The following is a 20,408-nucleotide window of genomic DNA, read 5'->3' on the forward strand; positions in this document are numbered from 1 at the left end:
TCAGCGGGGCCTGTGGGCAAGTGACCCCCAAGTCCTTTTCCTTCCAGCCGTGATCACAGTGAGGCCTGGACATCTGGGAGGCCAGCTCTCCGCCATGAGGCTGCCAGGCACCTTCTCCAGGACCTGTTTCAGGCCCGGGGCCAGGAGTGGAGGGGGTGGGATGAGCTGGTGTTTCTGGGAGTGGAGAGGACCATTCCAGCCAGACCAGACTGAAAGCCGAATTCCTTCGGGGTCCAGCATTTGCACGCACCCACGGTCTCTCCAGCCTGCTGTTTGTCTTGGGAGGCAGCTCCTCACGCCTGCTGAAGTCTGACTAAGTCTCCTCTTCTGCTCCAGCCCCCCAACTCTGGGAGGAAAGGCAGAAGAAGTGGCTGTGGGTTCCCGCAGCCTTGCTGGGCCCCCTCTGCCCCAGCAGCCTCAGCACTCACAGTTTGCTGGTCTCCATGAGCCCGTTGGCCTTGCAGCTGCGCACGGGCATCGTGGCCTCCTGCAGCCGGCCACTCAGGCCCGGCCGTGGCTCTGTGGCATCCGCATCCTCGGCGCCAGCGCCGTAGCCTTTGCGGAGGCACAGAACCTTCCGGAAGCTCTGGCGGAAGTTGTCCGAGAGGAAGCCGTAAAGCAGGGGGTTGGCGCAGCTGTTGGCATAGGACAGCACAACCACGAAGAAGTAGGCGCCGGCGGAGGCGGGCTCCTCGGGCAGCGCGAAGGCCAGGTTGACAATGTTGACGATGAAGAAGGGCAGCCAGCAGCCCGCAAACACGAGCACGACCACCACCACCATCCGGGTCACCTTCCGCTCCGAGCGCCGCCGCGTGGAGCCCACGCGCACGCCGGACGCCTTCAGCTTCACTACGATGAGCAGGTAGCACAGGCAGATGACCAGCAGCGGCCCGAAGAAGCCCAGCACGGACGTGTAGATGATGAACACGGCCCCCCACAGCCCCACGGGCTCCGGCCAGCTGAGGTTGCAGGTGTTCCAGCCCTCCTGGATGTCGGCAAACACCACCAGCGGCAGCGACATGACCAGCGAGAAGGCCCAGACCGCGGCGCTGGCCAGCTTGGCCACCCGGGGGCGGCGCCAGCGGGCAGAGCGGATGGGGTGGACCACGGCCAGGTAGCGGTCCACACTCATGATCGTCAGGCAGAAAATGCTGGTGAACTGGTTGATGCCGTCCAGCGTCATGACCAGGCGGCACAGCACGGGGCCGAAGGGCCAGTAGGAGATGGCGTTCTGCGTGGCCACGAAGGGCAGCCCCAGCATGAGCAGCACGTCGGCCACGGCCAGGTTGAGAATGTAGATGTTGGTAACCGTCTTCATCTTGGCGTGGCGCAGGACCACGTAGATGACTAGCGTGTTGCCGCCCAGCCCCACCCCGCATACCAGCAGGTAGAGGATCGGCACCACCACCGCCCGGGCACCCGGCGAGGGCCCCGGCCCCGCCAGCGTCCCGTTCTCGTTGCTGCTGCCACTGGGCACCGCCGAGGAGGTGTTCCAGGTGGTCAGCGGGGAGGCCGGGAACAGAGGCTCCATCGCGGCCACTGTGGGCAGGGCAGGCTGAGCGGGAGTGCCGGGGTGTCTGCTGCAAGAGGAGGAAGGACAGGGAGAGACTGAGCCGAGGGCGTCTCCCCTGCGCCCGCCCCACCCGCCCAGGACGCACGGGATTACCCCGGGGCGGCGTAAACGCGGGTACTCAAGCTCAGCTGGGCAGGGAATCACATTAAGCAAATTGTTTGGAAAACAAACCTGGAGAGAAGGAGCAACGGGTCAGCGGCCGTGGGGGCACTGGGAGGCAGCCCCTGAGCCGGGATGCCCCAGCGGCCCCCAGAGACTTGACTGTCCCTTCAGCCCTCTGCACCCAGAGGCCCCCTTCCCAGCTCAGTCAGGCCACCCTCGCGGAATCCTGGGAGGGCACCGATACCTCACCTCGCAGGTAACAGACTGAGGGCCCTCGGAGTCGCCTCCCCAGGGACCCGCAGGACAGGTGGGAGGGGAGGGACAAGGAGGCTGGGACAGCAGCTGGGCACCCCAAGCCCAGGCAAGCCAGGGTGCGGAGACATCCGCCAGGCCCACTCTGTTGGGGGACCTCAGAGCCAGACTCCAGGTTGCCTCCTGGAACTATCCAGAGGTGCCCAGCCTTCCACGTGGCTGAAAACCAAGACCTCAGGCTGCAGAGGCTCTGCCAGAGCCCACCTGTGAGCCGTGTCTGCATCACCCAGCAAAGCCCAGCCGCATGGCCAAGAGGACCTGGTTTCCCTGCCCCCAGCAGCTGCCCACCGCAGTGCGGACATCCCTGGACGAAGGAGACAACCGGAGATGGGGCTGCGCATGCTTGGGGGCGGGCCTGCACCCCCAGTCTCAGGACAGCAGCCTGTAGCCCCAGGCAGAGGACCCTGAGTGGGAGTGGGTCGGTGAGGACCCCACCCCGTGAACAGGTAACACATGACAGGCAGAGGCAGATACCAGCCCGAGCCGCAGGCCAGGAAGAAACGCACGTGTGTCTGTGTGTGTCCGTGTGGGTGTCTGTCTCTGTGTGTGTATGTCTATGTGTCTGTGTCTATGTCTATAGTGTGTGTGTGTGTGTGTGTCTGTGTGTGTATGTCTATGTGTCTGTGTCTATGTCTATAGTGTGTATGTGTCTGTGTGTGTGTGTGTCTGTGTGTGTATGTCTATGTGTCTGTGTCTGTGTGTATGTCTATAGTGTGTGTGTGTCTGTGTGTGTATGTCTGTGTGTGTGTGTGCGTGTCTGTCTCTGTGTGTGTATGTCTATGTGTCTGTGTCTGTGTGTATGTCTATAGTGTGTGTATGTCTGTGTGTGTCTCTGTGTGTGTGTTTGTGTGTGTGTCTGTGTGTCTGTGTGTTTATGTGTGTTTGTCTTGTCTGTGTATGTATTTATCCGTGTCTGTGTCTGTGTGTACGTGTGTCTGTGTCTGTATGTCTGTGTGTATGTGTCTGTGTATGTGTTTTTCCGTGTCTGTGTGTGTCTTGTCCGTGTCTGTGTGTGTCTGTGTGTATGGGTGTACGTGTGTGTGTGTGTGTGTCTGTATGTCTGTGCGTATGTGTGTGTGTGTCTGTGTTTGTCCGTGTCTGTGTGTGTCTGTTTTGTCTGTGTGTGTGTGTATCTGTGTATGTATTTGTCCGTGTGTGTGTGTGTGTGTGTGTCTTTGTGTGTATGTGTCTGTGTGTGTGTCTGTGTATGTACTTGTCCGTGTCTGCGTGTGTCTGTGTGTATGTGTGTACGTATGTGTCTGTGTCTGTATGTCTGTGCGTGTGTGTGTGTGTGTCTGTGTTTGTCCGTGTCTGTGTGTGTGTGTGTCTTGTCTGTGTGTGTGTGTGTCTTGTCTGTGTGTGTGTGTGTGTGTATCTGTGTATGTATTTGTCCATGTGTGTGTGTGTGTGTCTGTGTGTGTGTGTATCTGTGTATTTGTCCGTGTGTGTGTTTGTGTGTCTGTATGTGTGTCTGTGTCTCTGTGTGTCCGTGTGTGTGTGTGTGTGTATGTGGTCAGGGGGACTATGTGGGGCAGGCAGACTCAGGGGAGGCTTCAGGGCTGATGGGGTTTGTAGAGAAATAGCCAGGGCAGGGCTGGGGAGGTGGCACCTGAAGTCCACAGTGACAGGCACACGTGTATCCACTGTATCACTCTGGTACTTTTCTGTACGTTGAAATGGTTCATAAAAACGGTGCTCCTCACCAGAAAGGAACCACCTCCGCTGACGAGAAGGAGAGAAGGGAAGATGGGGGCTGACACCTCGGCTGGGATGGGTGTCTAGGCGCCCCCAGGGGGCCCAGATAAGGCCCTGAGGGGACTGGAAAGGGCTGTGATGACCAGCCGGGGTCAGCTGACCCTCAATGCCCCCAAAGTCACCTCAGCGCCAAGGGCATCCCCAGCGGCTGCCAGGCCTGGGCTGTGGGCCCCGGGGTTGAGGGGCGGGCGACTGGCATCTGATAGACAAGGGGGTGCAGCATAAACAACACTGGCAATGGCAGGAAGAAGCCTTCTGCTCCCGACCAGCGGCACAGCCGGACGCCACTGGGAAACTCGGCCCGGAAAATCAGCAGCACGAAGGTGAATCAGTGGACTCGCTCAGGTGACATAAAAGTAAATGAACAAGTGTGCTTGAGATACATTTAGAAATGTTTAGGATCCTCCAGGCGTGGATAAAAATACTCTGAAATGAATTTGGCTTCTATATGAAAAGTAAAATGAACAAGTGTCTATTTTTGAAAATTACAACTCTTGGATGTGAAAAACATCAACATTTGGACAAAAAAAAAAAAAACCAGAAAAGTCTGGACACAGATGAAGAGAGAATTGGAATAGGAAGAGGGGCTGAGGGACCCCCTCAGAGCAGGTGCAGAGGTCGGGGCGCAGGGGCGCCTGCAGAACTGACCTGGGATGAATTCTGTCCTGAGCAGATAAAGTAAAGATGAAACAGTGTCAGAGTGACCTACAGAGCCTCGAGGAGGAAACGAGAACTCTGGAGAATGTGGGCGGGGAGGCTGGACAGAAGCCCTGCAGCAGTGCAGTGGGTTAGGACGGCAGGCCCCACGCGTGAGGGTCCCAGGAGCCAAGGAGAGACTAACGCTGTCCCCTCTGAAGGCTCCACCTGGAGGAGGGCCCCCGGATGGCCGGAAGCAGAAAAAGACCTTTCTACTCGGCTCAGAGGTTAAAGCGTCTGCCTCCAATGCGGGAGACCCGGGTTCGATCCCTGGGTCGGGAAGATCCCCTGGAAAAGGAGATGGTAACCCACTCCAGTATTCTTGCCTGGAGAATCCCATGGACGGAGAAGCCTGGTAGGCTACAGTCCATGGGGTTGCAAAGAGTCAGACACGACTGAGCGACTGAACGGAATGGAACGGATGAGTCTCGCAGGATTTGCTGGTCCGGGTCCCCAGCACTCCTGCTGTGTATTGTGACCGGATGTGAGGTGTGTGACAAAATCTCCGTTTAAAAAAGGCTAAGGCAGGCTCCTGGTGAAGGGGGGGTGGCTTTCCCAGTGGCTCAGTGGAAAAGAATCCGCCTGCAACACAGGAGATGAGGGTTCGATCCCTGGGTCGGGAAGATACCCTGGAGGAGGGCACAGTCACCCACTGCAGTATTCTTCCCTGGAGAATCCCATGGACAGAGAAGCCTGGCAGGCTATGGTCCACGGGGTCTCAAAGAGTTGGACATGACTGAGGGGACTTGGCACGCATGCACACAGGCTCCTGGGGTCGATGCATTTCAAGACGAAACTGGGGGTCCCTTGGGCTGTGCTCCAAGTTGGAGGCAGGGGTGGGTGGGACTGGCACCCGGCTGGCAGGAGGGCCACCCCAACACCCCGAGAGTGGACCCAAGGCAGTGGTGCTCTGGTGGGCAGGGGGTCGACCTGCTGGTCTCTGTTCCCCAGGGCTGGGCACAGAGGGCCCCCCTCATGTTATAAAAAGAAATTAAATGTAAAATAATGTTTAAAGCTCCATTGAGGTGCTGCTGGGGAGCGAATGCTAGACTCTGGTGTGAAGATGGTGGGGTGGACTGTGTCGGCATCTGGGGAGAGAGTCCTTGGGACTACACCCTCCCCCAAAAATACCCAAGGAAGGGCTCTCAGGAGGCTGAGTGGGGCAGGAGCTCAGTGCGCCTGAATGTGAGTTTGATTCTGAATCAGATGAGCGCCTTCAGAAAGCTGCTGGGCGCTCCTGACACCAAGAACCCAAGGTGACCCGAGCAGATTGCCAGGCCCCCCTCCCCCAAGGCATCCCAAGGCCTGAGTTAAACTTTAGAGCAGCAAAGTACAAAACTAGGTCGATCTTGCCGTGCCTGCCACTTGGAGCCCAATTCTGCAAGAGTCACTATTCAGGGAGAGCAGTCTTGTTCATAGGAATCACACCCTCACGGGGACTCATCCCTCCGGCCCCTTCCTCTCGGATAAGGGATGGGGAGGGCAGTGGTGGAAGGACCACAGGCCGACACTGGGACTCTCTGATCCAGACCCCCACCAGGAAGGGCCCGCTGATGTGGCTCAGGGAACAGCGCTCACCCCCCTGCCCCAGCCGTCCCCCCCACATGCTGGCCGAGGGGTCTTGGGTAAGTCATACCACATCTCTGGGCCCAGGGTCCCATAACAGAGACTTGTACAAAGCCACTGAGCAGAGGAAATGAGTCCCAACACAGGAGGCTGCTGTGATGCCCTGCATACAGTGGGCGCTCAATAGCTGCTCCCACCTGCCTGCCCCAAACAGCCTGTATCTCCTGCCCAGCACCAGCAGCCCTGGGCTCCGCAGAGGGGCCAGAGCCTCCTCGGGGATCTGGGGACAGGGAGGGGACCTCGGTGCTCCAGTGCTCGATGCCCAGGGGAGGACCAGCGCTGGGCCCAGTCCCTCACAGGCTAAGATGGTGGTTGGTCAGCAAGACGGAGCCGCCCCGCCGCCCAGGGGCAGTCGTGGAACCCACTGAGATGGCAGCTCGCTGCTCCTGGGTCCTCACCTGTGTGGGGCAGGGACAGTCCCCAGCACCACCCAAGAGCCATCCCCAGCCTGCTTCCCCAGGGAGGGCTTGGCTCAGGGGGGCAGCTGATGGCCACCCCGTCCTCACCCCTAAACTTGCTCCATCTGTCCTTAAGGCAGCCTTGGCCTGAGGCACCCTCCCCGACAAGGGGACCTGAGGTGCGCGTGTGGCAACAGGATCTCTGTGGGGCCTTCGCACCCTTTGGGAAATCTCCAGGGCCACCTCCTGCCCTCAGAACTCCCAGCCACTGTCTCCTGGGAACCAGTGGTGCCTTTACCATCACTGGAGCATCGACCGCGTCTGCCTGGGAGGCTCCCTCTGCGCGGGTGGCCGCTGCTCCCAGGAGCACAGTCTCCTCACGCGGGGCTCAGCAGCACCCAGGATCGCCTCACACTTTGGGCAGCAGGGTCTCTCCGCCCTCGCCTTCTCTGGGGCCCCAGGCTGGAGGGAGGCCAGGGCCAGCAGTCCAGGCCCCACATGGACCCTGGGCAGGGAGATGGCCCACAGGTGAACTTCCAGGCCGTGTACTCCCTTCTGAGGAGGGGGTGTGTGGGTCCAGAGCACCGGAGGCCTGGAGATGCTGGCGTTCCGTCCCTAGCTCCAGCTCCCAGGGCTGCACCCCGCTCCCCTCCAGTCCAGGGTGAGCCCCCGGACCAGGCCCTCTGCGCCCTCTCCCCAGCGCTGGCCCTCCACCGTCTGTCTCCCCACGCAGAAGTCCCAGTCCAGCCGCCCCCTCTCACTCTGGCTTCTACCCCACCCACCACCACCTACTCCAGCCACAGCCTCCAGGTGCGCAGACCACCCTGGGCCCCACTGCGGCGCCCACCGGGGGAGGCTGGGAGGTCCCCGCGCAGGGCAGTGGGGGCCGGCCCTGACTCCCGGAGGCTTCTGCCCTGACTCCAGGTCGAGGGTGACCAGTGAGGGCAGGTGGGGGCCGGGGAGACCGAGAGGGGAGCCGATGAGAGGGGTGGGGAGGGACCCCGGGGCAGCGGGCGGCGAACCCCAGGGGTGCAGGGGAGGGAGGGGTGTGGAGGAGCGGGAGACAGGGCGGCTGCAGGGCTGGGCGGCGGAGCGACCCAGGGCCAGGGTGCAGGCTGCGCTCAGGCGGTTAGACCCGCGGGGAGTGTAGCGGGGCTCTGGGGGCGGGGGCGGGGGTGCGGGGCATGGGCAAGGCACTCACCGGGGGGCCGGGGGGGCGGCGCTGCCTGAGGCCCTGGGGAGCCGCGCACCCGCTGCGCTGGCTCAGGACTCGGGGCTGCGCTCTGGGGCTGGGGCGCGGGCGGGGAGGCGGGGCGGGGCGAGCGCTGGAGGGAGGTGGGGCTGGGGCGGGGTGGGGGCGGGCACTCGGCTCCCCGCGGGCCCGCGCCGGTCTGTCCTCTGCCCGTTTTGCTCCCTGAGGTCTCCGCAGCTCGCCCACAACCCTTGTCCCGTCGGTGATGGCGACGCTGATGACGGTGGCGTCTCCACCTCGTTCTCTTAGGTCCGCTGGGGCCGCAGACCAGAGCCTGGGGTCGGAGGGGACTCAAAGTGCCCTTCTGAAAGTCCGAGGAGGACGGAGGAGGGGTCCTCCCCGCCGCCACCTGTGAAGGGCAGGAGGCTGACTCTGAGGGATGGAGTGAGGCCGTGTCCCAGCGATGGACGTCAGGACGGTTTCCCCTTAGCAGGCGTCAGAGCCACCTGAACGCCGGCGTCAAAGCACAGCTGTCCCCTCGCTGAGGCCCCTGCGTCCCAGTGGATTAGTGCAGAAGGCCTTCTGGATGGAGCCAGGGGGCAAGGCAGGGCTGGACAGCATCTCCTGCTTGGCTGGCACTCTCGTGTGGCCTGTTGCACACTCAGCAGATTCACACACCTCCTCTGGACGTGTTCAGGTGGGAGACATGGAGTTCCTGCGGCCCCAGGGGCCACGGCTGCATGGGCTGGTACGGACGCCACTTAGCACGAAACAGATGAGACCATATGCTGAGCTCCAAGGCTGGCAGGGAGAAAGGTGACAAACCAAAAGTGACTGAATAGAGGTACTTTTAGACTGTCATCAGTGGAGAGGATCAGGGTGACGGGAAAGGGCAGTGGGGACAGGAAGGCCAGGGAGAGCCTCTCTGAGGCTCACTGTCCCGTTTGCAGGGGTGTGCACGAGGGCAGGGCCCTGCACGCGGCAGGGGCGGGCCCTGTGGGTGGGTGGGTGCTTGGTCAGTTACACCTAGCAGGCTGTGATGCCCACACACCTTAACACCCAGGAGGGTGTCACCTGGGCTCTCAGAAGGAGAGGAGATGCCCAGAGAGGCGGTGTGTCCCTTCCCTGTGCCTGGCTCCTGGCAGGTGTCCCCTGGCCTCTGAGCCCCAGGAGGTCAGCTGAGGTGAAGCCTGGGGACACTCTGCAGAGGTCACGCCAGCCCCAGCCAGGAGCCATGGCAATGGGACAGTGCCCAAGGCGCTGATGATCTCAACCCCTCTCATGAGGCCCACTCTCACTGGAGCTCCTCTCTGGGCTGCTGTCTCCCTCTGCAAAGTCTGAGGCCAGTGGCTGCTGGACACAACGTCCCCCTTCAGCCACCCTGCCCCCGCCCCTGCTCAGGCACCAGGGCTGAGGCACTCCATGACTATTCAGAAGCATCGGAGGCCGACTCTAGTTCACCTGGAGCCACCCCACAGCTGGGCGGGTCCTGGGGGCCAGGAGGCCCTCCTCCCCGTGCCATGCTTCTTCCCACCGCGGAGCCTTTCCCGGGCCGGCCCACCTGCGCCCCCTCCTTCAAGAGGCTCCTGGCTGCTCCACGCTGCCTGTTTGTCCCTCGGCTCCCAGCAGCTCCCAGACCACATCCCCTTGGCAGCGTCTGTCCTGATTGAGAAGGTGTGAGTGCTGGTGAGTGACTGCAGGTGCTGCTATGCGTGCTGCCTTTGGCTTTGGTCTCAGGCTTCAGTGCATGCTTTGTTAAGATGCAATTTCCCAGACATCAGGGTGGGACATGGGGTGCAGAGGCTTTACCCCAGGGCTAATGCTCTGGTCTCCACTTGGACACCCCACTGGCTGTGGCCAGATGTCCAGACAGCCTGCCGGGTCCTCTGTGGCCCCAGCTTCCCCAGGGGAGGATGGGCTGTGTCCCTGGGGCAGGGCGAGGCTGCCCTCCCCTCTCTCCCCCCAGATGCGAGAGCTCCACGGGGCTTTGTGGTTGCATTTCCACGTTTAGTGTGTTCTGGTGACGAAGCATTCAGAGTCCATTTGAGTCGCTTAATTTCCCACTCGGGGGCAAGTCAGAAAGAGCACATTTGTCTTGATTTGTTCACAGCAACCAACTTTTACATCAATTAAAAAGTCACCAGATGCTAAAGGAGCATTCTTTTCTAATATGTTAGAATTTAGTGATTCATCAATTTATTTCATTTACATCTGAGAGTCAAATGGCGTTAGGAGGCAGAATTCCCCACCAGAGAAAATATCATCAGTAGGTCAGCACGAAAGCGTGAAGCCCCAACTGCACCGTCCCAGCTGCAAATCGTGGGGCTGGGACTCGGGACGGAGCCCCCTCATCCTGTCTCAGCCTCTGCGCCCCCAGCCATGAGCCACTGCCAGGCTCCCAAATGCCTCGTCCTCAGCCAGGGGGAACAGATGAGGAACAGTGCTTCTGGGTCATGGTGGGGCCTGGCCACTGGCCTGCCGTCCACAGGCTAAGCAACAGTCCCTCTCAGCGCCTGCCCTGCGAGAACACAGGGCCGGCATCACCAAAAATTCTGATTATTAAAAATAGTTATTTATTTGGCTGTGCTGGGTCTAGGTTGTGGCATACGGGATCTAGCTCCCCGACCAGGGATTGACCCTGGGCCCCCTGCATTGGGAGCGCAGAGTTCTAGCCACTGGACCACCAGGAAAGTCCCAGAACTTCTGATTTTTTCAAGAGAAAAATTGTTGCATTCATTGCCCAGATCCACAGAGGGCATCAGCAAACTCCACCCACAACATCCACCACGCCTCCCAGCACACCCAGGGCCTTGTCTTGGCCCTGTGGCTGCCCCGACATCAGGGTGCTGGCCACCCTTCCTTCAAGCAAAACACTTGGCCCACGGGGCAGTGTGGGCCCCAGAGCCATCCCAACCCCAGACCGCAGCCCAGACTCCTCACGGCGGCCCAGGTAGGGGTGCGGCTGGGGAGCCCTGGCTCTGCCCTGGCCAGCTGCGGACCCAGGCCAGTTGTCTCCTCCGATCGCTGCTTCCTCGTCTGTAAAGGGAAAGAGAGAAAACACAGAAAACGAGTCACCACAGTGCCGGCTGTGGTGGGCAGCTTCGTGCTCACTCGGCTGCTCAGCCACCGCGGGCGCAGGCATGGGCCCGGTGCCTGCGCTTACACCTGTACCAGGTGGCTTTAGGGAAAGGCACCCTCACTCAGGTGGGCCTCATCCAAATAGCTAGAGGCCTCAGGAGCAAGAGTGGGACCTCCCGGGAAGGGATCGCTGAGGGGTCAAAGGCCACACCACAGGGACGCTGCCTCCGCACTGAGTCACGTCCCAGGGGCTCCAGGGACTCCACAGGGACCACGGTCACGCCCACCCCTAGCCCCACTGCCTATGGGCCACAGGAAGCACCCACGCCGATGTCCACACCCGGTGGCCTGCGATCCTGGCAGCTGTGGGACCAGTTCTGTGCCCAGAGACCTGAACCTCTGCTGGGCTCCACACACTGAGGCCACTACCCCTTCAGTTCAGTTCAGTTCAGTTGCTCAGTTGTGTCCGACTCTCCGTAACTCCATGAATCACAGCATGCCAGGCCTCCCTGTCCATCACCAACTCCCGGAGTTCTAGATGGTAGCAAAATCTGACCCAATTCCGACAGAGCTAGCACGGTGGCCGGGCCCCAGGGGCAGGAGCAGAGCATGCAACTCTCATGACACCTGGGGGCTGGGGTGGGCCGGGCCCCCGGGGCTGAAGCCGGGCTCACCAGGTGCCTGGAGGGACCTGGCTCCAAGCACTGTTCGCAGACCTCAGTCATGCCTATGGCCGAGGGCTGGGGGCACAGGGAGGCCCCGCGGGCAGAGCCCCGCCGCGGTCACTGTGGCTGCAGCACCGAGCAGCACACCAGGGCTGAAACAGGAGCCCAGCTCCCAGGGTCCGCGGGCCAGAGGTGGGAGCAGGGGTGGGCAGGGCTGCGGCCACTCCTCAGGCCAGGGACCCTCCCACCTCCATCCTGGCACTCCATCACCCCCGTCTGCCTCTGCTCCGTCCACGGCCGCTTCTCTGTGTGTCCAAGTTCCCTCTGCTTACAAGGACACTAGTCACTGGACGGGAGCTGCCCTCATGGCCTCGACTCGGTCACACCTACAAGCCTCTGTTTCCACATAGCGTCCCGCCGGCAGTTCCTGGGAGGAAGACTTAGGCACACCTCTGGGGGACACAGGTCCACAGTCCCCCTGCACCACCTGCTTCTAGAACCAGTGCAGGAATCAGCCCCAGACCTCCGGCTGTGGTGATCACGGGCCAGCACTGCTTCAGAGCAACGCCTCCCCGGGCTCAGAGCTGGTCCCCCTGGTACCTTCATGAGGGACCACCTGGAGCGTCACTGGGCGGGACAGCTGACCCTGGTACAGACAGAGCCCACCCAGCTCCACCTGGCCCAGAGCAAGGGGCACCCTGAGACACCCTCCCAAGCACCGGGCTGGCTTTGCTGTCCACAGCATAAGAGCCAGGCCCTGGGCCAGTGGCTGAGAGTGATCAGGCGTCCACACCAGGCCGCAGCAGGGCCCTGGGAGGTTGGGCAGAGGAGACTGTGGGCCTCTGCAGAGACCACCCAGGGCCCAGCAAAGGCACATGTCCACCACAGGGCGGGGGCCCCACGCAAGAAGCAGCTCCTGTTGAGGATTAGCGCATACACGGGGGTGGCAGCAGGCCAGTGGAAGTGAAAACTGACAGCATGGAAAGAGGCAGGGGATTCGGGAAACAACCAGACAGAACCTTCCATATGAGAAGTGCAGTTAGGGTGCAAAACCCTCCTGGAGGGTCTGCACGGCAGCTCACATGTGGAGGCGGGCCTGAGGAATCATCCAGGCACTGGCCGTGTCCCCCTGCCCCCTACCTGCCCCATCGTACAGGGTAACCGGGTGCAGAGACTGGGCTTTCCACTGAAGATTCAGGCCAGACCACGCATGGAGTGTGAAGGCACTGACTTGACACAGGGGGGCTGGGAAACGCACAGCTGGGGGCCCCAGAGCCTGCTGCCCGGGGCCCACATCTGTGCCTCTGGCATGAGACGCCCTCGTAAAGGCCCCAGCCCAGTAGCGCCCCCCAAATGCCAGAGCCCCCTGACTGGGACCCCCTCTTGGTCAAGGGCTTTGGGCCTCAAGTAGAAAATGTTCAAAGGCACCAAGAAACCGGCCCTGCCTGTGCGCTCACGTGGACTCTCTCGACATCAAACCAACACAGTGATAACCGGCTGAAAAGACAAATTAAAGGCATTAGGACAAATTAGAGGCTCTCTACAGGTCTGGGAGAAAATGGGCGAGGGCGGGGCCTGATCTGAGCCGGAGTGGCGCAGTGGGGGGTGAGGCGGGGAGCACAGACCCAGGTCAAGGGCCCCTACCTCGCCTCCCCCCAAACCCTCAATTGCTCCCCCTGCCCTCTGCTCTGCCCTCTTCCTGGGACCCCCAAGCCCTCTGCTGTGTTCCCTCCGCCTGTCCGGGGCCCACCCAGCTCTCCCCTTTTACCGGGGTGGAGGGCAGCTTGTGGGGGCAGGAGCAGAGGGAAGGCACCCGGACGCCGGGACCCCCGACTCCTCCCCTGGGAGAAGGCAGCCCCCAACTCGACCCTCCCTGCGCCAGGCGGTCCCCAGGCAGGGGCTGCACCTATCCCTCGTCACTCCGCTTGGAAGGTCGCGAGCCGACGGGGCCTCAGCGCATCCATCGGCCTCTGGCGCCACCGCCTGGGCGCCGCGGTCACTGCGGGCGGGGCGCGGCGCGGCGCGGCGGGGGCGCCGCCGAGCTTCTGGAGCGAGGCGAGCGAGGGGTGACCAGAGTCTGCCTACGGTCCCCAGTGCCACCTATGGCCGGGCCACGTTCCTACCAGGTCACCGTGTGGCCACAGCTGGTCACCCAACCTCTCTGAGCCTCAGCATCCTCCTCAAAAACCCGGGATCATAATTACTGCCCCTCTGGTCCCCTCTTCCGGAAGTTTCCAGGAGAGCCCTGCCCCTTCCCTGAGCCTAGACTGGGGTCCTTGCGGCCCCTCGGTTGGGTGACCCCTCCCCAGTGTTTCCCCGAGCTCCTCTTCCTGGGGACAGCCCTCCATGGGGCACCCTTCTCTCAGGGATTAGTGTCAGAGGCCTCAGGGCTGTGTGGTGGCCCAGACCGAACAGGGGAGGGGGTGCACCTCTCCCCACTCCTCGGGGGCCTGCCTGAGGGCCTGCATCCACTGGTCCATGGCCAGGCGGTGGCCCCTCCCGCAGGGGGACCACCATTCCTGCACGGGGCCAGCTGGTGCCCAGTCACCTGGGTGCTGGGCATGCCCATTTGACACCTGTTTGATGGGGGCCAAGCCCCACACCCCCAAGGGCTCCTGGTAGCACTGAGACCCTGTCTGGTTTGAGGCTCCCAACTGGGGGCAACCTCTCCTTGGCTCCCTCCTCTTGGCTGGCCCCCTAACCCTGTTCCCCCATGAGACAGATCAGGTCCCCTTCTCAGCATATACCCTCAGTGGATCACAGCACAGCACCACGTGGGGCTCCCTGATCCTCCGGCACCCTTCAGCCTCTGTGAATCCTTGCGAACAAAGCTGGCAGTGGCCACTGGGAGGTGTGAGCAGCTCACAAATGCTCCCGACGCAGCCCCAGTGCCTCAGGGTCCCGCGACTGAGGCTGAGATGCAGGACTGGGGCACGGGTTTCTGCTTGCGGCGCCTCTCCTCTGATGGACGGTGAGGATTTCCCACCCAGGATTGAGAACCGGGGGTTTCAGGCCAACTGACCGCCCCAGCCGTCTGGAGGGCCCAGAGAAGCTGGGTTGTGGTCCCTGCTCCGGTAGGGTGGCAGTGAACCCTCCGGGCTATGGGGGCCTCCTGCCACCCCCAGCCCCATCCACCCTCTGTTGGCTTTGCTGCTCGGGCGAGGGGCCAGCCTGGCTGCCCCGCACCCTCCAGCAGCTGGCTGGCAACTCTCCGGGCGGCCGGTGCCTCTGCTCAGCTGGGCTGGCCACACCTGCCACAGCAGCTGGTTCAAAATCCCCGAGTCCTGAAAACCGGCCCCACTTGGCCAGGCCAGGGAGTCCTTGGCCCTGATGGTTGGCCTGTCCTTTGCTGAACTGGCTGGCAGGGACTGAGGCCAGGCAGGCCGGCAGACAGCCCCAGGGCCCGGAGAGGCCAGGGGCTCCAGGCTGGCCAGGCTATGCAGACCCTGGGCCTCTGGGCAGAGTGGACTTGTCCCCACGGCAGGGCTGGGTCTCGGGGGCCTGCAGATTCTCGTGTCAGCAGAAAGGCCTGGAGACGTTTAAGCAAGAGTCTGGGCACCCTGGCCACCTTGGGGGTCCAGGCACTGTCCCTCCAATACAAGGCGGCCAGTGGGGAGGCTTCAGCCTACAGTCACGACAGGGACCTCAGGACCCTCGTGGCCTGGAGAGAAGGGGCCAGTGTTACAGCAGCCCCTTGGCTGGATCTTGGTGTCTGGGCTGCTCCCAGGCCTGGGGTGAGACCCACTGTCCCTTGCTTGGGGACCCCCGAATCTCAGGTGTGGGAAGCGAGACCAGGCACTGCAGGAGTGGCCGACGAGCCTGGGCCGCTGCCCCCTGGAGTGCTGATGGGGCCCTGCCAGTTCTGGGGCACCCACGATGAACCTGCGGCCCCCACACGGGGCAGCCCCTCTCATCCCTCGCCCCCGGGCCTGCCCCACCGAGGCCCCCAGCCTCCATCTTGCCCCCTGCCCTGCCCACCTCCATTCAGCCCCAGGATGCTGGCTGGTGGTTGTCAGCCTTGGGGAGAGGGTGGGATATCCCATGCGCTGCCCAGAGGGTTAGTGGGAGGGGGTCTTCCTGCATTCTGGGCTGCAGATGGCTGCTGCAGAGATTCAGACCTGGAGCAGGGGAGGCCGAGGGATAGTTTCAAGTGGGTGGCAGGATCCCTGGGCCGTGGGAGGGGGTGGACAGCCACATCCGTGCTGCCCCCCACCCAGGGGAGTCCTGGTCTCACACCTGGGGACTGGGGGCTGGGCAGGGTGCTCCCCTCCTCTGCCTGGCCCCATCATCTCCAAGCATCTGCAGCCGCTGTAACCGACCCCCGGGGGGGCCGGGGGCAGCCTGGGCTCTGTTCTCCTGGCTGTCCAACCTCCGGCCCAGCTGTTGCTGGGGAGGCTGGGTCTGTCCCGGGGACTAACAGCTGCAGCCCCGGAAGCCCCCAGCCTCCCCAGAGCAGGTGTGCCCCCCATGGCCCAGCCCAGCCTGCCAAGGGCTGGTCCCAGGGTGCAGGAGGCCCCGCACCCTCATCTTCTCGGTCTTGGAGGGGCCCTGGGCTGGGACTGGCATTCCGGGTGCTCGGGCCTGTGGTAGCAGAGGCCAGGCCCCAGCAGCCAGCCTGTGGCAGTGACTGGTGCCAGGAGTGGGCCCTGCCCTGTGTGCACACCGACACCTCAAGGCCGGCCATGAAAACGCACACAGGGGTCTTGTCCAAGGTCCCCAGGGTAGAGAGCAGGAGGTGCCCCGAGGACCATGGTGTCCTCACTCCAGGCCTCCTGAGTGAGCAGCAGTGAGCAGCCCCAGGAGCCTGCCCCCCAGTCACTGCCCAGGCTCAGCCAGGGCCCTGCCCCTTGCCCCTGCCCAGCCTCGAGGCCCAGCCCCTGCAGTGTGCCCCCGACTTGTGAGCCTGTCCCCACTGCCCAGCCTCGGGGCCCAGCACCTGCACTGTGCTCCCCAATCTGTTCCAGGACAAGGGGCCCCTGAGCCATGGAGACCACTTGTGAACATTGGTCGAGGGCACTCCCTCTCCCTGGGTGCTTCTAGCAAACTCTTCCTTGTTCCTTGGAGCACGGCTGCCTGTATCTCAGGCCTTCTGGGGCCACAGTGGGAAGAGTTTAAGACTTCAAACCAGGGGCCAACTTGGAGATCCCCTTCCCCCACCCCACCCCAGCGCACTGACTCCCTGCCCCCACACCCTACCTCTGCCTGGCACCTCATCTTTGACCCCCGGAACCCCCAGCACACCCTCCTAGAACAAGGCGTGACTCCTACATACAACAGGGCCTGGGACAGTCGCGGGCAGGTGGCCCTGCTTCCCGGAGGAAAGACTGGGACTCGGCGAGGGGTCTTGTCCCACAGGTGGGCACGAGCTGCCCCTCGTACCGCTGGTGCCTTGACTGGGCTGGATAGTGTCCCCCAGATTCACGTGCCTCTGGACCCTCAGCTGCGGTCCTATTTGCAGGTGTGGTTAATCACGGTGAGGCCAGGCTGGGCCAACAGAGCACTAGTGTCACCAAGTCACAGGCATGGGCTCATCCTGGAGGGACATGGCCACAGGCCAGGGGCTGCGGAGGCCTCCAGGAGCTGGAGCCTCGGAGGGAGCCAGTGAGTGGGGCCTGCCCACACCCTGACTCCAGTCCTGGCCTCTGGACTGAGAGGGGCCCCCCCCTGCTGCTTTAAGCCCTGTTTGTGAATAATGCAGCGGCTGGCCCCAGGACACCGGCTCGGGCTGTCACTGGATGTGGCGGGTGGGGCGGAGCTTCCTGGCCGTGGCCCAGATGTGCTCCAGTGCCTGGTGCTCTGGGGTGCCCAGCAGGCCCCCCTCTGGACAGTCCACCAGCCCACCTGTCTCTGCCTCGTCCCTAGGACCCTCGCCTGGGCACAGCTTGTGGTGGTGGCTCCTGATGGGGGTAGTGGGCCTCCACAGCCCTCGCTCGTGGGCAGCATCAACTGACCTGCGCCCTGGGTTTAAATTTATGTTGTCAACTGAACTGCTCATTCTGGGGGCAGGACCCCGGATCAGGACCAGCCCTGCTGCAGAAGGGGCCCTCGGGATGTCAGGACTCTGAGATCGAGGCTCAGCTGTGTGGACTCCAGCCACACCTGGTGGGGCTGCTGTGTATTTCATCTCACCCTGGGGCCCCGGAGGCCTCTGTTGCATGCGGGGGCTGTAAACCTTCATCTCTGTCGAGTTCCAGGCAGTGGGTGGGGGGATAGAACAGGCGACCACACATGGGGCCTAAGAATGGCAGTCAGGCCGAGGGACCTGGAGGGGTGGCTCCTGGCACTGCAGCAGGGTTGGGCAGCGTGGCCCCAGGCATCAGGCCCTCATCCTGCTCTGTCACCCCACAGGGAGAGGCTGTGATCCCCCTGACATCGACCTTTCCTCCACAGGACTGTGCCCTCTACAACAGGACTGACCCCCGGGCACAGAGCAGGAGCCCCCACTGGGGGGAGCAAACAGGGTGATTTATCTGGGCTTCCAGGATCGAGGAGGGTGGCATCAGCCCCTAGCTGGGTACAGTTCTGGGGAGGAAGGGAGACCCTTTTCTCCTGGGGCAGGGACTGCCGGGGGCTGGGGGTGGGCTGGACGTCTCCAGCCAGCACCGTCAAACTCCCAGGCTGCCTGGAGCAATGAGCTGGGAAAGTCATGAAGTCATTTCTGCAAGAGTGTGTGCAGGGCTTGATTAGTGATGTCTGTCCAGACACCACAATGAGCAGTGATTTTATGCTGATGTTTGCTGCCTGGCTGAGATGGAGCGGGAGAACCAGACCTCCTCTGAAGATCCTTCCAAACCAGCTGCCAGTCTGGGGGTGCTGGGGCCTCCAAACAGCGCCAGGCGCCCCCTGGGAGCTGTCTCTTCCAGGCCAACTTCAGACGTCCAGCCTGGAGTGGGCTGTCCAAAACCCCAGGTCTCCAGGTGAGTCCGGGGCTGCCTGGCAAGACGAGGAGGGATTGGGCACACCAGCTCCCCTGGCTGGTCCCCTCCTGACCCCGCAGGAAAGGAGACCCAGGCCAGACACCTCTGGTCAGGCAGACAGGGTCCCCATGGCGCTTCCGGGCCCCCGGCACCCCTAGTATCAGTTTCTGCAGCCCCTCCTCGGCACTCAATCCATCAGCAGCCTTTGGCACAGGCCCGGAGTGAGGGGCTCGTGGCTGTAGGCAGGTGATTTATCTGGGCTTTGTTTCTCCCCAGCATCTTCAAACTGACATCTGACGGCTTTATTTCTGTGGGGCGGCTACGCACGGCCTGCGTTTCCCATCTCCGGGATCGTGCACTTCTGAGCACAGCTGAAGCCATGCATGTTTCTTTTATCGCTTCTCCCCACGCAGGAGTTTAATAATCCAGCCGCAGGCTCGAGGCAGCTCTCTTCTTTTCCAGACCCCCGTGTGCATGTGCCGGCTGGCCGCAAAGCATGTTTTCCCTCGAAAGACGTGGCTTTGCTATTAAGATCTTCATTTCAGCTAGATGACTCTACCATTCCTTGTGTGGGCCCGGCTGCCTGGGGCCAGCGGCAGCTCCCTGGGGCTGGACCGGCACCCACGGCGGGTCAGCCCTGAAACGCCTGCCCGAATCTCAGCCCAGACGCTTGGGCCACACTTTCGAGCTAGACGCTAGGAAGCAAAGCTGGGCCTCACGTCGACCCCTCCCTCGGGCACCTCCCTACCCTGGAAGACAGCCCCACCTCTTGGGGCTCTTGGGTCTGGCCTGGGCCAGCGTCCACTAGCACTCATTAAACGCCTACTGTGTGCCCCTGGCTTGACTTGTCCATCTCTAATCTTGACACTTGTGGCCTTCTCCTCATAAGGAGGGGCGTGAGGCTCAGAGAGGCGGTTACTTAACAAATTCTTAGAGCGCTCCTATGCGCCAGGCCATTGGAAGGCCTCAACAGAATGTGCCCTGTTCTCTCCACCACAATCCAACACGTGTACGACTATTAGCCCATTCCCCAGTCGAGGGAACAGAGGCCCAGACAGGCTGAGCACCCACATGGCAATCAGAGGTGGCAGGTGGGCTACTGGGCACCAGGCTGTCCCCTCCCCCCACTCTGCTATGTGTGGATCGAGGGAAGGGTTCAGGGGCAACTTTAGGAAAATCTGCTGACTGAGGAGGCTTGGGGGTACCCTCCTGGCCCAACACAGAGGGGCCTGGGTGGGGTGGGCCAAGTGTATTCTGCCTCGGGGGACAGGGAGGTCTGAGGGGCTGTCCCCCCTGTGGGTCCCACACCCTTGAGGCCTCCCTGTCTCATGACAGACTTGGCTAATCGCCATCAAAACTGGATTATAAAGCTCAGAGCCGCAGGCCCTGTGTTCCCGGGCTCACCCAGCCCTTCTCAGCCCCTTAATTTAAACTGCCCTTCCCAGCAACCCGGACACCCACCCTAGACAGAATCCATGACTGGGGACCGGGCTGGGTCTCCTCTCCCCACCTGAGTCCTGGGGCTAGCAGAATGGACGGCTGGCCTCAGAGGAGCTGGACCCCTGGAAGACCCAATAGGTCATGGGGACCCAGGAGGCGCGGGGTCAGGTACAGTCCCTGGGCAGCCGAGGTTATCAGGATGACATGATGCGGACCATCCCTGGCCCCGACAAGAAGCAGCAGCTGCAACCGGTCTGGCCCCTGACAGCCCCAGGCACCCCGCTGCACCGATGCAGGGTCCCGGAACTTGTGCCACCAGTGGGCGCACCTCCTGCCCCCAGCCCATACCCAGACCTGGGTGCCCAGTGCAGAGGAGACATGTGTGGGTGGTCAGGAGCCTCAGGAGAGGCCGAGGGTGGCCCCAAGCTTCAAGCCCTCTGTGTGTGCCCAGCCAGTTCCCCTAGATGGTGGTACCAGGCGTCCGCCTCAGACGCAGCCCGACAGCCCTTCTGCCCACAGATGCAGGCTCTCAGGCCACAGTGCTGGGACCGGCTCAGCCCCAGCCCCCACCAGGCCCCTGAACTGCCCAGCGGGAGGGGCTCCAGCGAGCACCCGCCCGCAGCCCGCCTCAACCCTCATCTCGCACACGTGTGA

At 62.5% G+C, this 20,408-nt stretch overlaps 1 protein-coding gene across 1 annotated transcript; it reads right to left on the reverse strand.

The window, feature by feature from the left end:
* Window positions 1-424: 424 nt before the first annotated feature.
* Window positions 425-3,965, reverse strand: SSTR5 (somatostatin receptor 5). The gene is made up of 2 exons (XM_055408859.2): window positions 3,940-3,965; window positions 425-1,580 (listed from the first exon to the last, which is right to left on the reverse strand). Exons 1-2 carry the CDS (start codon window positions 3,963-3,965, stop codon window positions 425-427), a joined length of 1,182 nt encoding a protein of 393 aa, XP_055264834.2.
* Between the last annotated feature and the right edge of the window lie 16,443 nt (window positions 3,966-20,408).

The sequence above is a fragment of the Moschus berezovskii genome, chromosome 27 (assembly GCF_049115385.1).
Source record: "Moschus berezovskii isolate FMDL1 chromosome 27, NW_MosBer_1.0, whole genome shotgun sequence".
Classification (NCBI taxonomy): domain Eukaryota; kingdom Metazoa; phylum Chordata; class Mammalia; order Artiodactyla; family Moschidae; genus Moschus; species Moschus berezovskii.